Below are 21371 nucleotides of genomic sequence, written 5' to 3'. Positions count from 1 at the left end.
ACAGCAACACTATGTAAAGTTACAGAAAACATCTATCTGTGGCACTATGCAATTGTACAACTCCAAAATGCCACAGGGAGAACATACCTAAAAATCCAAAACATTATTTTTAATGCCAAATGCCCAAACACTTATTCAAATTTTTCAACATTAAGATTAGTATAAACTTCGTTCAAACCCTCTGCAGCTGGTGACTCACTACTGAAGGACTGATAGTTAAGGCTATGATTATGTCACGGAGGACTTGAAAGTCACAATCTGTGTCTTCCAGAGACCTCCATGACATTGGCGCACTGCAGGAGCCCGGGCTGCTGCGAGCGGTGGAAGACCCCCTCTGTAACTCCCCAGCTGTGCATGGAATCTCCTCCCAGCCCCATGGGTGGTGGAGAGACCCCAGCAGGAGCTTAGATGACCCTGGCACAGGCCTCCCCTGCAGTTCACAGTTGCTGTGGGCAAAGGGGGACCCCGCAGTACCCAATTGCCATGGGGAACCCCCCCTCAGCTCTTCAGGGTGGTGGAGGATCACCCCCCAAGCTCCCAGCCACTGGGTAGGGGCAGGGGACTGCATCTCCCAGCTGCTGCATGCAGTGGGGCAGGGTGCTTGACCCTCCTCTCTCCCCATTTTGTCTGGGATGTTTTTAGTAAAAGTCAGGGACAGGTCACAGCTTCCATGAATTTGTGTTTATTGCACGTTACCTGTCATAACTTTTACTAAAAATACCCATGACAAAATTGTAGCCTTACTGATAGTATATTAGGATGATCTTTTCCCCTCTACAATCAATGTGGCTCCTAAGAAGCTGCTTTCTATACATCTCTCTTTTGAAAGAGATCATGAGGTAAACACACGACCTGCTATAGATGAAACATAAGAATGGCAGTAGTGGAAGACTCAGCCTAGATAACGTGATAACAGGTTCTTTAAAAATAACATATATAAAGTCTTTGATGTCCTAGGATGGGATGTTGAAATTTAGCTCTATACTTCAAAGTGCTTGCAACTCTCCCAGCTTTGTGTCATCTGAAAATTTGATCAATATACTCTCCATTCCTACATCAAGGTCATTAATAAAGATGTTAAACAACACCAGACCCAAAAAAGATCCCTATGAAACCCCACTTGAGACCTCCCTTCAATCTGACATCATTTCATTTATTCCATACTCTTTTTTCGCACTTGTTTAACCAAGTATGTATCTGCTATTGAGCCTACATTTCTCCCATTTATTTATCAGATTGTCGTATGGGACTGTGTCAAAAGCCTGGCTGAAGTCCAGGTATATTATGTTCAGCACATTCCTCCTATCCACCAGACTGGTTACCCTGTCAAAGAAGGGAAAGCAAGCTGGTTTGGCATGATTTGTTCTAAGTAAATCCATGCTGGCTGATAGGATTACCCAGTCATCCTCCAGATATTTGCAAATTGAATGTTTTATACATTGTTCTAGTAGCTTTCCAGGTATTGAAGTCAGGCTGATGAGTCTGTAGTTTCCCAGCTCCTCCTTTTCCCTGTTTTTAAAGAGGGGCACTACATTAGACCTACTCCAGTCTTCCGGGACCTCTCCTGTCATCCAAGATCTTGCCAAATATTATTGCCAGTGGCTCCGCTTCAGCTGATTCCTTCTATTCTCTGGGATGAATAGCATCAGGGCCCGCTGATCTGAATTAATTCAAACTGGTCAGAAGATCTCTGATGTGCTCTTTATGTATCCCGATCTGCATCCTTTCCCCTTTATTGTCTATGGTAACTAGTCATCCGGTCACATTTTATTTTCTGTGAGAAGACAGAAGCAAAGTAGGTATTGACCCTTCTTATCTTCCGTTACCAGTTCACCTTCTCCATTGAGCAGAGGACCCATACCATCCCTGATTTTTCTTTTTTGTCTGACATATTTGAAGAACACTTTCTTGTTGTCTCTAACATTTCTTGCCAGCTCCAACTCATTCTTAGTGTTGGCTTTCCTGATTTTATCCCTACACACTTGCACTATTCCCATATGTACTACTTTGGTGATATGCCCCACCTTCAATTCCCTAGGTGTATTCCTTTTGGTTTTTAGATTGCTAAAAAGCTCTTTGCGCAGCTAAACTGGCTTCCCATGGGTCGCCTTATTTTTCCTCTGCATTGGAATAGCTTGATATTGACCCTCTAATATTACATCTTTTAGGAACTGCCAGCCCCCTTCAACTCCGTTTCTTCCTAATTAGTCTTTCCATGTATCGGGGGGTAGCCGTGTTAGTCTGTATCCACAAAAACAACAACGAGTCCGGTGGCATCTTAAAGACTAACAGATTTCTTTGGGCATAAGCTTTCATGGGTAAAAAACCCACTTCTTCAGATGCATGGACCACCGGACTCCTTGTAGTCTTTCCATGGGCTCTTGCCTACTGTCTCTGAGTTGCCTGAAATCTGTCTTTCTGAATTCCAGTGTCCTCGTTTTGCTGTTGTCATGTCCTCATTTCCATGGGATCATGAATTCCATCAGATCATGATCACTTCCACGTTTCCGTCGACCTTCACGCTCGCAACTAATTCATCCCGGTTCGTCAAAACCAGATATAGAATGGATGACCCCCTAGTTGTTTTCTTAACTTTCTGAATCAGCAAGTTGTCCCCTACACATGCTAAGAACTTGACGGATGTATTATGTTTTGCTGTAATAGTCTTCCAAGAGATAATAGGGAAGTTAAAATCCCCCATTAATACCAGCTCATGTGCATTAGCTAATCTTGTTACCTACTTGTAGAACGACTCCTCCACTTCCTCTTCCTGATTGGGGGGTGGGTCTACAACAGATCCCCACCATAATATCGCTACAATTCTTTTCCCTTTTTACCCTGGCCCAGAGACTCTCAGCAGGTCTGTCGCTCACTTCCTCTTGGACCTCGGAGCAAGTGTATTCATTCTTGACGTACAGTGCAATGCTGCCTCCTTTTTCCCCTACTTATCCTTCTGGAACAAGCTATATCCCTCAATGCTGATTCTCCAATCATGGGAGATGTGCCACCAAGTCTCTGTAATACCAATTAAGTCATAATTTTCTTCATCTTATATGACTTCCAGTTCATCCTGCTTGTTCCCCACACTCCTTGCATTTGTATACAGGCATCCAAGCTATTTTGCAGACAGCCCTGTTGCTTTTCTTCTTGCCTTTTTAATGCAATGGTGGTTTCAAGTCCCTTCTCCAGAAATTTGCCCCTTTTCCTTGTCTTCACTACTTGAACCTAGATATGTATTGGCTGGATTTTTGTCACCACCCCTCCTAAGAGCTAGTTTAAAGCTCTCCTTATCAAGTTAGCCAGAAGATGTCCAAAGATGCTCTTCCCAGTATTTGATAGATGGAGCCCCTTCCAACACAGTAATCCTCTTTCCTGGAACATCAACTCGTTGTCAGAACACAAAGCCTTTTCGCTGATACCATCTGTGTAGACATGCATTTATTTCCAGGATTTGATGGTCCCAGCCCGGATCTTTTCCATGTGTGGAGAGCACAAATATAGTGTCTTCATTGAGTGAAGCTGGCAGAAACTCCTCAGTGAGATTCTAGCATTACTCAGGGAGCTTGGCATACAACCTGCCAATTGGATCAATGGTCTTCAAGGCTTGTGAAAAGCAACTGCGAAGCACTGGATTTCCCGATGGCTGAGATTAACAATATCTTCCTATGGAGAGCGAGGGTACTTTGCTTCACTTAATTTAGGTCATCAGGGATTTACTCAAGGAACCACCATGTGTTGCTGCTATTAACTAATTTTTCCTTATCCAGACAGACCATGAGAAAATTATAGTCAGGCAACTGCAGTGCCCTTTGGAGCTCTCAGATTTCCTTCATTTATCTCAGTCTATTTTTAGGCCTAAGCATGATACAGACCACACTGGTTATGCTGGCTGATGATCTCACGCTGGTGGACAATGACCAGATGTCCATGATGATTCTTCTTTATGTGTGTTAGCAGCTTTTGATTTTAAGTAACCTTTAGTTCTGAAACAGTCCTGTTTCTTCCCTCTCAAGCAGTTCTACAGATTGTTTTTTGACACCTTTTATAGGTTTCTGCATGGCTCTATTCTGTGGCCCTCTCCTGTTTACACACATATGTGATGCTGCTAAGGGAAAGTAAGACAAAATATGCAGCCAAGACTGTGAACATGCAAATGATATGAGCTGCTGTGTGTCACTCCCATAAGAACACAGAAGTCAGAGTCTGTACTTTAGCACGCTGCTCTGATACTGTGGTGATGAGGACCCTGTATAGCACCTAGATAGATGGATATAATGTCTGGTGAGAAATGCAATCTGGATGAGAGCAAATTGGCAGAAGGCTAACCTGGACAAGTTGGTCATGATGACTAGGGATTGGGGGAACATACGGTAAGGAGAGTTCTGTCCTCTGTTTTGAGATCAGGAAGGTGCTGCCTTTGAATTAATTCACAATTTGTTCTGGGAATCTCAGTGATGTGAGATACCAAAAGCATCTTTTTTATTTGCACTTCTGCAACTATTCCTCTTAAGTCTGGATCTTGACATCTCTATCCTTATTTTGGGTAACTGCAGGTTGGAGAACTGCAATGCTTTTTACTTGTGGCTAAATTTTAAGAGAATTCTGAATCTAGAAGTAATACAATAGGGAAGATATGGGCACTCAGCTAGATAATAGCCCAAACCTTAAATCTTTGTTGTTGTTGTTTTGGTTTTGTTACTACAGCAAAATACTGTCAAGATGATTGGACAACACATGGTCAAAATACCATACTGCCGCCTTGCAGATCTCATCCAGTGGGACTGACCAAAGCCGGTCTTGTAGATGCTGCAACATGATTGATTGAGTTGTGACATGCCCCTTCAAATTTCAATGTTGCTACTATGGTGCAGCGGTGACAAATGCACACTAATAGGTTATCAAAAAGGGTTCTTTTGGACACAGCCTTGCTTTATGTTCCACTCTTATAGAAAAACAAAAACGGTGGATTAATTCTCTAAAAGCGTTCCTCACTTTTCAAAGAAACTTTGTTGATGCAACTAAGTTGCAGAACAAACGTCCCCCCAAGTTGAAAGCTCGGAAGAACAAAAATAGTGGCACTGGAATACTTGTTTGAAAGCATAATGTAAACATTGAATTTGAAATGCAGAAAGCAGTAACCTGACCTGCGTGTATAAACAAAGTAAAAAACACACACACATCTGCATTTTAAAAGAGAAGATTGGAAAATCCATTCCTTCTCGTTTACTATTTGAGACTTGAGTTCAGGATTCTGTACATGTTCTGCAACCGTTGATAATATTACCACCTGAAACAGGAATCTCACAGCATCATTTTAGAGGATTTTGTGAAGATACTATTATAGGGAACGTACCCAATCTTGTATGCAAGACTTAGCAGATAAGTGACAGAGGAACTAATTTTGAAAAGCTTTATGAATGTATTAAAAATACAATATAGTTTACCTTACCCAAACTTTGTTCTCGATTTGGGATTATAAATGATTCTTGAAAACTAAAATCTTTCCAGTTCACCTTCAAAATTGAGTTTTGACATTTATTACTGCCAGAAGAAACTTCCTGAATGTGCACACAAAGCCAAACTTCTCTATTCAAATGTACCGTAGGTCTTCAGAACCCGTAACTCACTAATTATACGAGACAAAGTGATTGCCATCAGAAAAGTAACCTGGGTACGGTTTGCATAAATGTACAAGCTCAAAATACCACTTATATCCCTTGGCACAGCAGGATCTTAATTTGAGGTTGATAAACCCTGATAACACCAAACTGCTGGAGACTGAATAGAAACTAGGAGTTGTGCTTTATACAACTTATTGAAGAGATGACACTGTAAATACAAATCAACAATCTTTCAGAGATTAAATATATGCAGACGGCATTCAAGAAGATTTCATGTGACAATATGGTAATAATTTATACTAGAAACGTGGTACTCCATAAAAGCAGAGTACAAATATCTTGTCGCATGTGAATTAATGTAGTTTGAGGCATTAGAACTTATGCAAGAGCTAGGTATTATCAATACTATTAGTACATATAAACATTTGTTACGCTTGAAAAGGAAAGAGTATCTAATACGCTCTTTTTGGGACACATTCCAACAAATCAAACCTTAAATCCTAACTTCTCAGAAGAGAGGGTGAATGAACTTCTGAGAAGAGAGAATGAATGAGCTGCATTGCATATCTTGAGATGGAAAAGAATGTTCAGACTTTTGTTAATGAGGTCTGGAGAACTTAGTTTCCTGATCTCATAAAACTGGCTATAGTCACCTTCTATCAAAAGAGATGGTCCTATTAAGATCACAGAATTTCTCTCTCTTGAGCTCTGTTAAGATCTATAAATTGTATGTAATAGAGAACAGATGTGATCAGTATTCACCAGTGATTGTATCAAGTGATAGTAACATCAACTGATATTTTCCTCTGGAAGACTGAATTTCCTACGCAAGCTTGAGATACTTCATAATCCAAGCAACAGTCAATGATTGACCAAAAATTCATAGGCCCAGCAAAATACAGCAATTTCCATTTTTTACAATAGAAAATAATAAAATACAAACAACAAGAACTCTGAAGTCTAAATGCTAACGAAGAGAAAACTAGAACTGAATCTGAAGAAAATGAAAAAGTGGGTGTGTACTTTCTTCCTGTGCCAAGAAAAAAAATGGAACTGATAGTTAGATGAAGAGAGGCAGTATTTACTCCACTAAAAGCATGTGTGAAGCACACACAAAGGATCTTGTCTTGAAGTAAAATTTAACAACTAAGGAAGTTAGCAATAGCTCCTCAGAGACCATATGACCTTCCTATCCCCAGGAGTGTGAAGCCACATCTTTAAAGAAAATTATCCATCAAGAAAATGATTAATCAAAGAAAAAAAATCACAGGCTTCCAATCAGATTCAAGAAAACCCATCAGCCAACAGTTGTTGCAGAGGTAATTGTTCTAAATCTATCAATAAACCTAAGCTGCTCCTTCATTGACTGCAAACACCAATTTCTTTCACAGAGGATTATAAGTTGATGTTCATGGTCTTACTTCTGCCATTAGGGTGATAAACAGTTTACGCTACATCAGGATCTGACATGTAGATCAATTCTACGTCCATAAAGAATCTACACAAGAGGTTCCCAGACAGGGATTTACTGCCCTCAGTTTTTATTCTCTTGCTGCTAAAATTACTTCTGTCAAACACTTACAAGAGTAAGAAAAAAGGTACAAAAATTAATTTTTCATGTAGTCCTGGAACAGTCTTTTTAAATTCAGAAACTTAAAGACGAACATGTTACTGCATTTAAAATTATGCTGAGCAGCATGTGGTATTTAGCTAAATAGCGACCCAAACCTATGATTTGCTCACTATCAAGCAGACAGCAATTTCAAACATTGAACTAAGCTGTCTAGATTTTCTCTAAGGGCAGTCACAGGCTTCCTGTTACCAGTGCCAAATTATATTAGACATTTAATTTTAAACCTCAGGTACTTAAATGTAAAACCTTACAACAGTAATAGTCATAAAGCAGTGGGGCATTCCATTTCAGAGAATGGATTTTTCTATTTTTTCCCCTTTAATTTAACCAGCACCTCCTGTTTTGTGGCTCTGCCCACTACAAAGTAATTTATCTAATTAGGAGATGTTCACAGCTGCTTAAAAGACTCAAGCCCCAGGAAACCAAAGGTCTGGATAGGAAGACTTTGAAAAGTTCTCTGGAGCCACACAAAGTATTAATTTAATGTGAAAAAAGGTGCAGAGAAAAATTGAATCCCAATATGTTATTTTGTCTACAATAAAACCATGTGACAATAAGCAGGTATATTCTCCAGTACATTGGCATTTGAATTCCAAAAGATGCTTAGCTTCTCCCTATCCCTGCTGCTTTCACAGCATTATCTTTTTACCATTCTAAAATTCAAAACCTTTTATTGGGGCAAAAACGCTGAAATTAAAGAGTTTTTCATGTGTCAACTGCCAGCATAAAGGATAAGTTCTACAATCTAAGAGAAAGAGGGCACACTGCTGGAGAGGAATCATGTTTGAGTTTTTGAAGTAGTTTTATCAATCACAATACTTAATGTTTATGTTGACATTTGTTTGTTTAAGACTGCCCACTAAGCACCAACCTAGTGAAAATAAGTTCTCCCAGTATTTTCAAAATGTAAAAAAGCAAAGCAGAAAATGATGCAAATATCACTTTTCTATCGTTATTTACTTCTCAGTCTTTCTGTATCATTTGAGTAAATGTAGCACAGCTGACCCTGGCTGTTGTCTCTTACGATCCAGAAGTAATAACATATGATCGCCAAGTCATAAAACAGAATTAGATGTCCTTAATGTAAGACGTATAAAATGCAGCTGTGTGCAGGAGAAAGAGAGGGCCTCTTTTTCATACCAGCACAGACAACATACTCATGAATGCTGTAGGGCTTGCCGACATCAGAGACAAAAAGCAAAGAACAGCAGATACACCCAAAACAGCAACAGCTGTGTGCGTGTGAGCCACAAAATGTGTCCTTCTGAGACCCTTATAATTGTCACTATTTTAAGAGGTAGCCTCAAAAGCAGCAGTTTCTTTTTCTCTAACTCTCTTTCATGGTCACTTCATCTTGTGCTGTTCACACCCTTCCACCATTTACTCTGATCAAGGTTCCCTTTGCTTTCCACATTCTTATTTCTCCATTCCATTACTTCCACCATACTTTCGTGGGTTCTCCATGATGCTTCCCTTTGCCTCTCTTTCAAATACTACAAATTTAGCACTTCATAGTGATTTACTAACATTAATGGAATCTTCACAACTCCCTATGTGAAGTGAGTGGTATAGGCCCATTTTACAGATGGGACTACTAAGGCAGGAAGTGACTTGACCAAAGTCACAGACAAATTATGTGTTAGACCTAAGATTGGAATAAAGGACTCCCTTGTTCTCAATCCCATGTGTAGTCCACTAGACCACAGCACCTTTCAGGCTATTCAGACATTCCCCCTTGAGGCCAAAGCCCACACTGTGTACTTAGTAGAGGAACAAGCTCAACTGCAAACCGTTTGCTACACGTTTGTAGGGAGCTGATAGCAGCTCAGGCAACACCTCAGAGGTAACAATAAATTGGTCTGGGATTTTTTCAGAAATCAAGATATCAATGACAACTGATTTGTTGGCCCCACAGACTATCATTAGGTCGCTATATGAAAATCATGAATATACCCTGTGATTTTGCTGGACAAATCACTATGACAAACTTGCAACCCTTGTGATTGGTCAGCAGTTTCAAGGCTCTCTTCACAAGACAGATGGCTAGAAACTCTTTAAAAAAGGAAACAGAGTAGTTCTGACATTTACAAATTCCTCCAACTGAGGTTAGGGAGATAGTGGCTGTGGGATTCATTCCAAAGGCTGGCTCTGCCTGCAGCTCGCCAATTACAAGAATAAAAATAAAATAATAAATTGTTCAACACAAAGGGACTATAAAGGGGATGAGAACTGTGTACCTTCATTCACAGATGCAGAGAAGATGGCTTGGAAGCTATGCACTTAGAAAGCGACCTTGGCTTTGCTATGCTTTTAATAATGTTGGGCCTATGCGAACTTTCAGGCATGGGGTAGTTGAGAACACAAGGCATCTCCGTCCTGGTGCAGTTATGTTTGCTGCTTCCACAGTACTCCTTACCTTTCCATGCCACAAGAAGAGATGTTTTGTTAATTTATGTTCTTCTCCCCCCTTCTCATCCTTTTTGTTCTGTTTAAATGGTTGCAGCTTTGCTTAGGACAATGTACCCAGATGAGTGACATAAGTCTACAGGGAAGAACTCTAGCAAAAAAACCCAACTTGTCTCTTACCACTGCTGATGCCAGAGTTTGCAATGACTGTCGCCTCACTCCATTGGTCAGCACTGGAAACTGAGTAGGAGCGCTGATGCATACCATCGGGGCGACTGTTGAAGGAGACTAGACTAATCCCACTTGCCATCTGAGACACAGACGTACTAGTAGTCACATTTCCTAGAAACAAAAAACACGACATAAACCCCTCCGTTACTATACAAGATAATGCTGATTTACATTCAGGAGAATAAATCTTACAATACCACAGAGCAGAGACATCACTAATTTCATTAATGTGGAGAACAGCAGCAGCACTTGAATGCAGCGTTCGCGAAACTTTTGGAAGCTGAGTTCCCCCTGACCCTTTTCTAGAAAATAGAAAAACTTGCAAGCCCCCAAATGCATCCCTGATATCTGTTGTTAAAAGCCTACACATGTTAATTTATATATCCTCTCCAGTGCCTTAGCTAGCCCTTCCTGCCCACCTAGCGGGTGTTCGCCTCATGCTTTGGGAAGGGTTGGCTTAGTACATAAAAGACATGCTGAAAAAACCCAATTCTTAAAAACTAATAAGCATTAAGCAAACCATCCGTTGTACCCTTACAAAAGCAAGTCCTGAAAATGTAACATGACCCTCTAAACAGAACTATAACATACGAAACGTGTAATAACTACATCAAATGGAGACACTTTAAACCCTCTTATCCTAATTCAATTATTTTAATTGAGTATCCCCACCGCTGAATAAAGCCAAAATCGAAAAATCTATAGTGCCAGTAAATAAACTGGTACTAGTAGCAAAACATCAACTATAAAACCCATCTTTCACAGACTTTTAACTATCACCAACATGGAGGCAATACCAGGGGGCAAATGTGTTTAGCACTCTCATGATCCATAAGGGCTGTGACAGAGAAAAAGTTGAATGGAGGAAATAGCTGAACGGTGATCTAGTTGAATCAAGTTTTATGACAAAACAAAGAAAACCCTTTCCATGAACAGACTTCTAGTGGTCTCAGTCTATCTTTCCTGTTCTTGTGTTTGACATGGCTAGAAATTTCACTCTGCAGTTTCGTTTTTAATCATACACTCCATTACTGATCTAGAATTTACTGGTTAAACAAATTTAAAATATTTTTAAAGTGTTAGTTTGATTTTTGTAAGAATGTTCTAATAGCTGTAATCTCTTCATGGCAGACTTTATCAAAACAGAGTGGACATCGTGAATCCATTGTTAAGGCTAGCCTACAGTAGGGTTATAAATGGCTTTAAGAATGCTATTTTTAGAGACAGATTTAAAGCATTTAGTATTTTCATCCAAAGACAAAGTAACTGGTAATGGTTTTCCAGCTGAGCTGAACTGGAAGCAAAGTCATCTAAACCTACATACAACATACAGTTAGTAAAGTTTGCAAAGCACCTTGCAATTCTTTGCTATTGAAGACTCTCTCTACTCTATGTGTACATACCCACACTTTTAAGATACTTTCATACTAAAACTTTGCACTTCCACAGCACTTTCAATTCGACAACCATTGATGAGTTCAGAAACACTGGCGAATTAAGATACAATACTCTTGTGAGGGAGTTTATTATTATTTACTGTTGTTTCCCACTTTTTCCACAGGTAAAGGACCAAAGGTCACAGAGGAAGACTGTGGCAGAGCAGGAAATAAAACTCATATCTCCTGACTCCCAGTTCCATCATGATGACTTTTCCCAACAGCAGTGTTCTGAAAAAAAGAGCAGCTTTGTGAAACACGTTGTGCTTATTAGAGTTTGTGAGACTGCCTCCCTGAGACCAAACGCTATCTGTCTATGGTCAGGACCGGCTTTAGGCCGATTCCTGGGAATCGGGCCTAAGAGGGCCCCGCGCTTTAGGTGCCTTTTAAATTTTCTTAATTACCCTGGCTGAGGTCTGCTCCAGGGTCTTCCATGGCCCCACTCCCCTGACCAAAGCGCCGGCGGGAGCGTGGCTGCCCCACAGCCCCGCTCTTTCAGCTGGAGCTCCGGCCAGAGCGCGACAAGCCCCGCGGCCCTGGCTGGAGCTCCGGCCGCAAGCTCTGCGGCCCGGCTCTCCTGGCTGGAGCTCCGGCTGGAGCGTGGCAAGCCCCGTGCCCCCGGCTGGAGCTCCGGACCCTTTAAATAGCTCCCAGAGCCCTGGGGTAGCAGGGGGCTCGGGGGGGGGCTATTTAAAGGGCCAGGGCTCCAGCTGCCTCTGCCACCCTGGTCCTTTAAATAGGCGCCGGAGCCCCGCCGCCCTCCATGCATTCCCCAGGGCTCCCACGGCTATTTAAAAGGTCCAGGGTGGGGTAGAAGCAGGGGAGTCACGGGTCCTTTAAATAGCCCCCAGAGCCCTGGGATAGCAGGGGGCTTGGGGGCTTTTTAAAAGGCCGGGGCTCCAGCTGCCTCTGCTGCACCCCCTGCCCTGCCCACACCAGCCACGCCCCCTGCTGCCTGCAGCCAGCTCTGCACGCCCTGCCCGCAGCCAGCCCCTACCAACCCCCCTGCCCTGTCTCCAGCCAATCCCTGCCACACACCCCTGCCCGCACCAGCCCTGCACTGCCCGCCCTGCCCTGTCTCCAGCCAACCTCTGCTGCACCCCCCTGCATGAAGCCAGGCAGTCCCATACTCCTGTCTCCAGCCCTGCCAACCCCTGCTGTACCCCCCTGTGGCCCTGCCTGAAGCCAGCCCACCCCATACTCCCCTGTCTCCAGCCAGCCCTGCACCCCTTGCCCTGCCTGCAGCCAGACCCTACCTCCAGTCAGCCCCTGCCCTGCCTTCAACCAGTCCCATGTCCACTGCTGCCCTGCAATTCCCAGGCCAGTAACCTGCACACCTGCTTCAATGAGGGGGGCAGGAAGCAGTGGGAACCCACCCATGTGCACACCCCCAGGGAGTGGTGGGGACCCACACATGTGAAACGGTAGTCATTAATAACCAATCAACAGCATATATGATGCAATGTAGATAATATACAATTTTATTATTTGTATAGTTATGGAAAGTAAATAATACATGGAAGAAATGGAAGGCTTTTTTTTTTTTTTTTTTTTTTTTACACTTTTTTCTTTTTAAGTCATCCCTGCCAGGGCCCCGCCGAAAGTGTTCGAATTGGGCCCCGCACTTCCTAAAGCCGGCCCTGTCTATGGTACCTGTATAACTTCCATTATTGTAAGATCTGAGCACCTCAATCTTCAATGAATTTGTCTGCAACACAACCATTTTACAGATGGGGAACTGAGGCAGAGACAGACTAAATATCTTGCCCAAAGCCACATAGGAAGCCTATGGCAGAGCATGTATTTGAACCTGGTTCTCCTAAGTCCTGGGCCAGTACCTTTACCACTGGACTTCCTCTCTAACCCCTTTTCCCGAGCCATTCTTTTACCCATGTGACCTCCATATGCTGATTGGCATTTATTACACTGGTCACAAGTTAAATCTACAACAGGTGAACACTTCCTTTTGAGCCTGTTTGAACAACCAATTTAATGCATTTTTTCTAAGGCTAGTATCTGACCATCCTGTGCCAGTGTTTTCTAAAGAGGCACTGGGAACACATGTAAAGTTCAGCAATGAAACCCTGCCCACAAAACAGCACATATGTGATGAAGATTCACATTAGAACCCCACTCTTAACTGAAGTCTCACTAAAATACTGAATCAAGCACACACACTGTTTTTTGCATTCTTTAAAATTAAATAAATACTTTTTCTCCAAATGAATCTCTCTGCGCTTCAGCTCATGCTCTCTCTGGTATAGTATCAGCACACTTTTCCTCCAGGTTTTATAGCCTGGGAAAAAAACTTGAGTCAGAAAATTGCTAATGAGAAAAAAAAACATCTATTGTGACAGCTCCATCTTGGCTGACACATCAGAAACTTCCAGAGCTGAAAGATGATTCTCTACAGTTTGAGGGAAACAGCCAAATTCTGTGACTGTGAGCTGCAGAAGACTCCTATCCTACGCGGATCACACATACAGGGACATATATACCAGAGAGACCAGACATTACTCTACTTGTGAATCACTTCGCTTATCATCACATTATCGTGCTATTATGTTGCAAATGTGAGGGAGCTGTAAAAAGGCTAAGCTGTATTGCTTTGTTTCTCTAATGGGGTCTCTCAGAAATCTGTCCTTGCCCCAGAGCTATTACACACTATCAGTGATCACATATAAATCATTGCTGGTAAGGTATGCAGATAACACAAATTAATGGAGTGGTAAATAATAAGGACAAATCAGTTCTATAGAGTGATCTGGATCACACGGTAAGTTGGGCTCACTTATGTTCTAATACAGCTAAATGGCAGGTCATATCTAGGAGGTTATGAAGTAAGTTACACTTATTGGAAAAGGGGCTGTATTTTTGAAACCAGTGAGTGACAAGGACGTACGGGTCATTGTGGATAGCCAGCTGAACATGAGCTCCCAGTATGATGATGTGGCTAAAATGGCAAATACTATCCTTGGATGCACAAGCAGGGGAATACTGAGTAGATGTACGGAGACGTTATCACTGGGTACAGCATCGGTGAGACCTTTAAGGAATCCTGTGTCCAGACTTTTAAAGGAAAGTTGCAAACTGGAAAGGGTTCAGAAAAGAGCTACATAAATGATCTGAGGTCTGGAAAACTCGTTTTATAGTGAGACACTAAAGAAGCTCAATTTATACAAGACAAAGTTAAGAGGCAACTTAACTTGAAGTCCATAAGTACCTATACGGCATGGTCTATGATAGTAGGGGGCTCTCTAATCTAGCTGACAAAGGCATAACACAAGATCCAATAGTTAGAAGCTGAAGCTAGACAAATTCAGACTAATAAGAGGACACCTTCCCCCCGCTAAACAGAAAGGATAATGAATAATTGGAACAACTTACTAAGGGATGTGGTGGATTCTACATCACTACATCTTTTCAATCAAGACAGAAAGTCACCCTAATATATATGCTCTAGCTCAACCAGAACTTATGGGCTTCATGCAAAAACAACTTTCTGAAATTCTATGGCCTGTGTTATGTAGGAGGTCAGACTAGATGGTCACAATGATCTTTTCTGGCCTTAATAAGCAGGCATCTATAAAATGCACATTTCCTTTAAGGACTAAATGTACTCCCTCACAACTGATTTTAGAGTTTTTATATTTAAAGACTTCGGTTACAGAAACTGATATGACACTTCAGTTCGAACCCATATCTCAAACTCTTTGGAGAAGCAAAATAGCAGAAATTGATTGCTTGTAATTTCCATGCAGAGAACTACCCCCTACTTTTCCAGTAGATAGGGTGATCTGCTAATGCTGATATTTCTGATACTACCCAGTTGTAAATGCTTGCAGATAAATGGGGACCCTAGACAATCCTACTTCCCAGTGTCCCAGTCTTGGGTTGTGAAGGGTTTGTTCTGACAAACTTTTCTGCCTTCCTGAGACTACTACATTTCCTCTTCAAAACCAAAACAAACAGTAAAGTGCTTAACTAGCCTTCTCATAGCTGGAGTTCTTTGGAAATTTTCCCTTTCCCCCCCAAGAAAGCTGCTATGATAGACCCTGATCCTACAAGCGTACATGCATATGTGCAACTGTATTTGTTCAAATAATCCCATTGGCTTCAAAGGGACTACTCGGATATAAAGTCACCAAAATGCACAACTCTTGGCAGGATTGGGGCCCTTAGCGACCACAGTCCTTTGTGATCTTTTCTTCACAGCAAACTATAGCACAAGTGAGCCAGTAGCCCAGCTGAAAACAGTCTCAAATTCACAATAAGCATAGAGATCAGATGTTAGTCAAGAGCAAAATGTTGCTGCTCATCTGGTCACACTATGGTGTCAAACAGTCTTACTAGCTGACTTGTTCTGCTTTAATGTTCCAGTAAGACTTATTGTTCCCTGGCGTGGTGGTTGACTCTTGCATTCCGAGCATTACACTCCAAGATTTTCTGATCTGCCTATTGTCCTGTCCTGTCTTCAGACCACAGCTAGGAGATATATGAGGTCACACATCTCAAATAATAGACTATGATTACACTAAAGATATTTAATATCCGTGGCTTAAATAGCCCATACTGGCTGTGGAAGCACGTGCTATTAACATGCCTCCTAGCTGTTGATCTTGAGATATTAGAAATTCTCCTCTCTTATATTTGAAATAATGCCTAGTTTATAGCTTATGTTAGGAGAGGACTACTGAGTGAGATAGCTGCTGACCCGAGTGCTAGAAATCTTTGTTGTTTGTTTTGGAATCAGGTAAATTCTGTCATGGCATACTAATTTAGAAGCAGCTGGATGAATAAGTCAGGTCTTTTCACTTTTTCTTTCATCTGGAAACAAAACAATGCTACCTACACTTCCTTGATCTCAGAAACCACTTTTGTATTGCATTAAACTCTAAACTCCTTAACTATTTGGACCATATTAAAGTCCTCACACAACAAAATAGTACCTTCTCCCCATCCACATATCATTTTGGGTTCCCTTAATTTTAAGTTTGGACAATTGAGGAAGGTAAAGATTTTTACATGTATTATGTTTTATATTTTACTTGTTTTAAGCCTTTTTTAGAATGTTTACAGCATTTTTCTAGGCTTCTTCTCAACTTTCTACATTAATCTTAACGTCTCAATTAGCTTTGTTAAGCAAAACCACCTATTCAAGGTGACAGATATTCACCGCAACAGAGTGATCCTGCATTCCTGTTCACCGTGGCATCTATTTTAGCACCTTTAGAATTGTGAAAGTAGAATGAATTATATAGTAAGAATAGAAAGGATTAAAAAATATGTTGTCTGTACCTTTAAGCAAAGTTGTTAGAATGTTGCAACCAGGTGTCAGGAATACAGACATTAACACAGAACAATTGCACCGTTTAAGGGCAATTGGTGAAGCATTAGCCTTAAATCGATAACAGTTAGTAAGGAAATAGGATATGCATGCTGTGCCCCAGGTGAATTTTACTGTTTTAATTTCTTTGTCCCTTTGTCTAATTCCCGCTCTTTTATCTGTATAAATAAGACTGTTTGGGCCTTGCATGGCCACTCACATATTCTGAATGTTATTGGCGGAGCGCTGCCCTAATAAACAGAGTGGTCTGACAAATTGTGAGTCCTGATTCTAACTTTGACAATTTGGAGGTTCTACCGAGATGGCAACCGTCTTCACTGGGGCTGTGTGATTCCTGACTGTTTTCGTAGGATGACCGTAGCAGCCAGCACCTGGGCATTTGGCCCAAGCGGTCCCCCACTAGAGCGGAAAGGCGCACAGCCACAGTGAGGTCTACGCCATCGAACCTGTTGGTTCCCACTCTGTTCTGGTAGGGATACCAGGATCTGACATCAGGAATCTGGTCAGGTAATTATTTCTGTGTTTAGTCCGGACTGAGGACTGTCCTGTCTCTGTGTCTATCTGTCCTCTTGTGGAGTGTTTGAGTCTGGGTGCTGTCTCTGTCTGGGGATCGGCCGACCAAGGAGTTCCTGTCCCCGCGGTCTGAGTGAGTGGAATCTGCACAATCGCAGCCGCACCGCACTTTGGGTAAAACTCCTGGTGTGAAAGCAAGGGCGACTGAGGCAGTAGCCTGTGGGCTCCTTTTGTGTGTTGCACTGGGCATCGCTCTGAAGAACCCGAATTTCCTTCTTGTGTGATTGGTGTGTGAAGTCCTCCTGTATGGGTAACCAGACGTCTAAGTCGGGATAGTTCCCTAAATGAACGCCAGCTCATTTTATGTATTTAGGATGGGTCCAGACTCCTGTAAAAAGGGTCCAGACACCTGAAAATTTCTGGGAAAATGGTCTAGGCTAACTCAGGGGGATCCCAAAACTCAGTGGCCACTGTTAAAATCTTGGAACAAAGACTAAGTGGACGTCTTAAAGGACAAACTCGGCCAACCTAAAACTAAATTGGCTAAAGGAGAGGTTAATTGTTTCATGCAGTGGTGGGAAGAGGCAAATCATAGGTGGACAAAATCAAAACTGGTCTCTCTCAATTATTCAAATAATAAGTTAAAAGCTTTATTAAAAGCCTCCTCTCCCACCACCAGACCAAGCGCTCCCCTTTACCCCGTTCTCCAAACCCCGGATCGATCCAACCCCCTTCATACTCCCATCTCATTGTAAAAACGACCAAAAAGCCCTTTGTTCTGTTCCCCTTTGTTGTCTGCCTCAAAAACTGATTCTTTAGTGTTCCACTGCCAATTCAGCAAGGAGGGTGAGCTCCTCAACTACCCCCCACCCTTCCTGGTCCCTTTCCTTGAACATTTCTTTCAAAATTGTAAAATGACCACAATATCACTCACAAACGGTTCATTTGGGGAAAAAAAAAAAAAAAGCAGGATCGGGCCCAGACAAGCAGGCAAGCAACAGATAAAAAAACAGGTTGAAAGCCCTAAGGAAATAGTGTCAGGAGTAAAAAAAAAGCAGTAAGTGCAGGCATGAACCCCTGGAACAGTACTTAAAATGGTAAAATCTGAGGTAATAAAGGTGTCATTTTGCGACATAAACAAGTGATTTAAGGGAAAAAAGTGAAAAGTTAACTCTACAGAGGCTGGAAAAAATTAAGCAGTTAAACTTTGTGAAAAATGTTAAAAAGAACCATGTTAAAGAAAAAAAATTCTTGGTTTCTTTGCAGCCATTTTGAAGAAAAAATGGGCCCTTTTACAGAAAAGTGCCTGTAAATAATCCATATATATATACAGCTATGTAAAAACAAAGCAGTGTAAAAAAAAATATTAAGAAAAAGAAAATGTGTAGGTATCTATTTGTCTGTAAAAATATGTAAAGTTCTAAGAATCTAAACCAACACATCTAATTTGTAAAACTCCTGTTTTGTAGGGGTAAAATAAATTAATTTTGTTTTTGTTTTTAATGCCACTACAAATTCATTTAACTCTAATTCAAAGTTGCAAAACTAACAGACCTTTTTGCAAAACACAGGTAATTAGTGTTGTTTGGCTTTGGAATTTAGCATTTAACCCTTAAGGGGTAACTTCATTCTTTACAAAAATTAAAATGTTTTTAAATAAAGACCAAGTCATGGCTGCAATAGGGCAGTCAAAATCAGAAAAATAGGTAAAAATTCTAAAATCTGTTTGTTTGTTTGGTTTGTATTTTTTGTAACAATAGCAAATCTTAGTGTCAAAAGGGGGATATGTAGGAGCAGGATTTTATAATGTCCCATAAGAATTAAAGTATAATTTGATTTCATCCTGCTAGCCACCTTCTTAAATACCAGAAAGAAATGACTCCCTGGGACTATAAGATTCTGTTTTCCCATATGCATTACAAATTGGGCCCTCTCTAACTCTTTATTTTAAGATTTAGGTAGTAAGAGACAGGATTCTCTATTGTGTCTATGTTAAATAAGTTAGAGAAACATTGAAGGCCTGGGTCTCAATGTAAATTGTCTTAGTTATCAATTGTAAAACTTAGCAAGGTTTAATTTGCAATGCATTTTTGTTCAATATAAAATACTACTGTTTGTATTCTCAATCTATTTGTGTGAATAAGAAATGTATGCATCAGGAAAAAATAAGGTGTAAAGGCCATTGTTATAGCCAGAGTCAAGGGAAGGCTGTTAAACTGTCTGGCATCTCAGAGTGGATACATGCTTCGCAGTGTAAGAATGCACCACCCCTAGTGAACCAACCATCACCTCAGGACCACACAGAGTCAATTTTTTTGACTCCAGAAGATGACGTAGAGGAACAGCCTGTAATACTTTACAATCTACGCTCTCGTAAGGGTTGCCAGAAGCAGATGACTACATAAAGCAAGGCCCAAGAAGAAGCAGTAGTGAGCCTAGCGCCTGCTGCCTGGTGGACATAAAACTGTAACTGCAGTTCCCTCAGTTGAGGTTGTCAGAACCAGAAGGGCCCTGCCTCCAACATGCGCCTCTGGTGGTGCCTGTTCTTCGGCTGCTGGTGTCTTAAGGTCTGGGGAGTCCACAATGACAATTCTTTTATCCAGCAGCAAGTGTGGATAGCTCAGACCCTTATTATTTCTAAATGCTGGGTCTGCAGCCACATCCCAGCCCACTCTCAAACTGGTGTTCCTGTCCTGGCTATCCCACTCAATTCCCCAGACCTCACTGGAGGACCTTGTCCGTTTAACACAATATGGAACAGTAATGACACCTGGGAAGAGGCTATATGCAGTTCCTTTATCCCACTTGGGGGAGTAATACACCACACAAAAAGACTCCTAAGGTTACAAGCAGTGGTTAAAACAATGGCAAATAAAACCGAAGAAAGTTTAAAAACCCTGGCCAAAAAAACAGGGGTAATCAAACAGGTTGCCCTCCAAAACCGTCAAGCATTAGACATAGTGCTGGCGGCCAAAGGAGGGACCTGTGCTCTCATTAAAAAAAAAATGTTGTGTGTTTATACCTAACAATACCAATAAGGTAATAAATGGCGCTAGCCACTTAAAACAAATCGCATATCTTCCCCATAAAAAGCCAAGTTCTTTATGAAAGTGGCTAAGTAACCTGTTCAATTTCTCTGGCATAAAAACTGGTTGTTTCAGGGAGCCCTAACTATCCTGTTTAAAATCTTAGTAATTTTTGTATGCTTTCAGTTAATCTCCTGTTTTATCCAGAATTGTGTCCCCAGATGGCTGCCCCAAAACAAAGTGCTAATATAATAATTTTAAATATCGCTAATAAACTAAGAAATAAAAAACGGTTAATTTGTAAAACTCAGTAAGGGTTGGTCATGGCGTACGCCTGACCAAAAGGAGGAATTGTGAAAGTAGAATGAATTATATAGTAAGAATAGAAAGGATTAAAAAAATGTTGTCTGTACCTTTAAGCAAAGTTGTTGGAATGTTGCAACCAGGTGTCAGGAATACAGACATTAACATAGAACAATTGCACCGTTTAAGCCTTAAATCGATAACAGTTAGTAAAGAAATAGGATATGCATGCTGTGCCCCAGGTGAATTTTACTGTTTTAATTTCTTTGTCCCTTTGTCTAATTCCCGCTCTTTTATCTGTATAAATAAAACTGTTTGGGCCTTGCATGGCCACTCACATATTCTAAATGTTATTGGCGGAGTGCTGCGCTAATAAACAGAGTGGTCTGACAAATTGTAAGTCCTGATTCTAACTTTGACAGAATACAATGGCTTTGGAAATGCATTATTTTTCAGAAGCAGAATTAGAGAAATGCCTTGAAAGACATCTCAAAGACCTTACAAGTGGCATCCAACATGCTGGACTGAAGAGTGATGCTATGTAAGTCCATTTTTTACCTTTAACTATCTCTCATTCCTTGCCTAGTAGAATGGAAAGAGTTATTTTTGATGAGTTCCTGTGCGATAATCTTCATAACAGAGATAGAGAAGGAGAAAACTGGTATGTGAAAGAAAAGATGAAATGTTTTTGCGAGACGATGGAAAACAATTATTGAACAACTTTGCTTGAATAACACATTGCCATCAGTCTGAATTTGGTGGCTGAGTGGGGAAGACAGGCATATTTTGAATGTCAACATTTTCTGGCCATTTAGCTAGATTTAGAACAACAAGGCCCAGTCACATTCTAAACCT

At 41.2% G+C, this 21371-nt stretch overlaps 1 protein-coding gene across 1 annotated transcript in view; it reads right to left on the bottom strand.

Annotated features, from left to right (window-relative positions):
- AGAP1 (ArfGAP with GTPase domain, ankyrin repeat and PH domain 1) overlaps nucleotides 1–21371 on the bottom strand; it is a 653532-nt gene that overhangs the window by 154726 nt on the left and 477435 nt on the right. The window contains 1 exon segment of the mRNA XM_030579564.1: nucleotides 9841–10002. Within this exon segment, the coding sequence (XP_030435424.1) occupies nucleotides 9841–10002 (162 nt within the window).

This window comes from Gopherus evgoodei, chromosome 11 (assembly GCF_007399415.2).
Source record: "Gopherus evgoodei ecotype Sinaloan lineage chromosome 11, rGopEvg1_v1.p, whole genome shotgun sequence".
Taxonomy (NCBI): Eukaryota; Metazoa; Chordata; order Testudines; family Testudinidae; genus Gopherus; species Gopherus evgoodei.
Note: the sequence above shows the minus strand (reverse complement) of the source record. Positions and strands in the feature narration are given on the sequence as shown.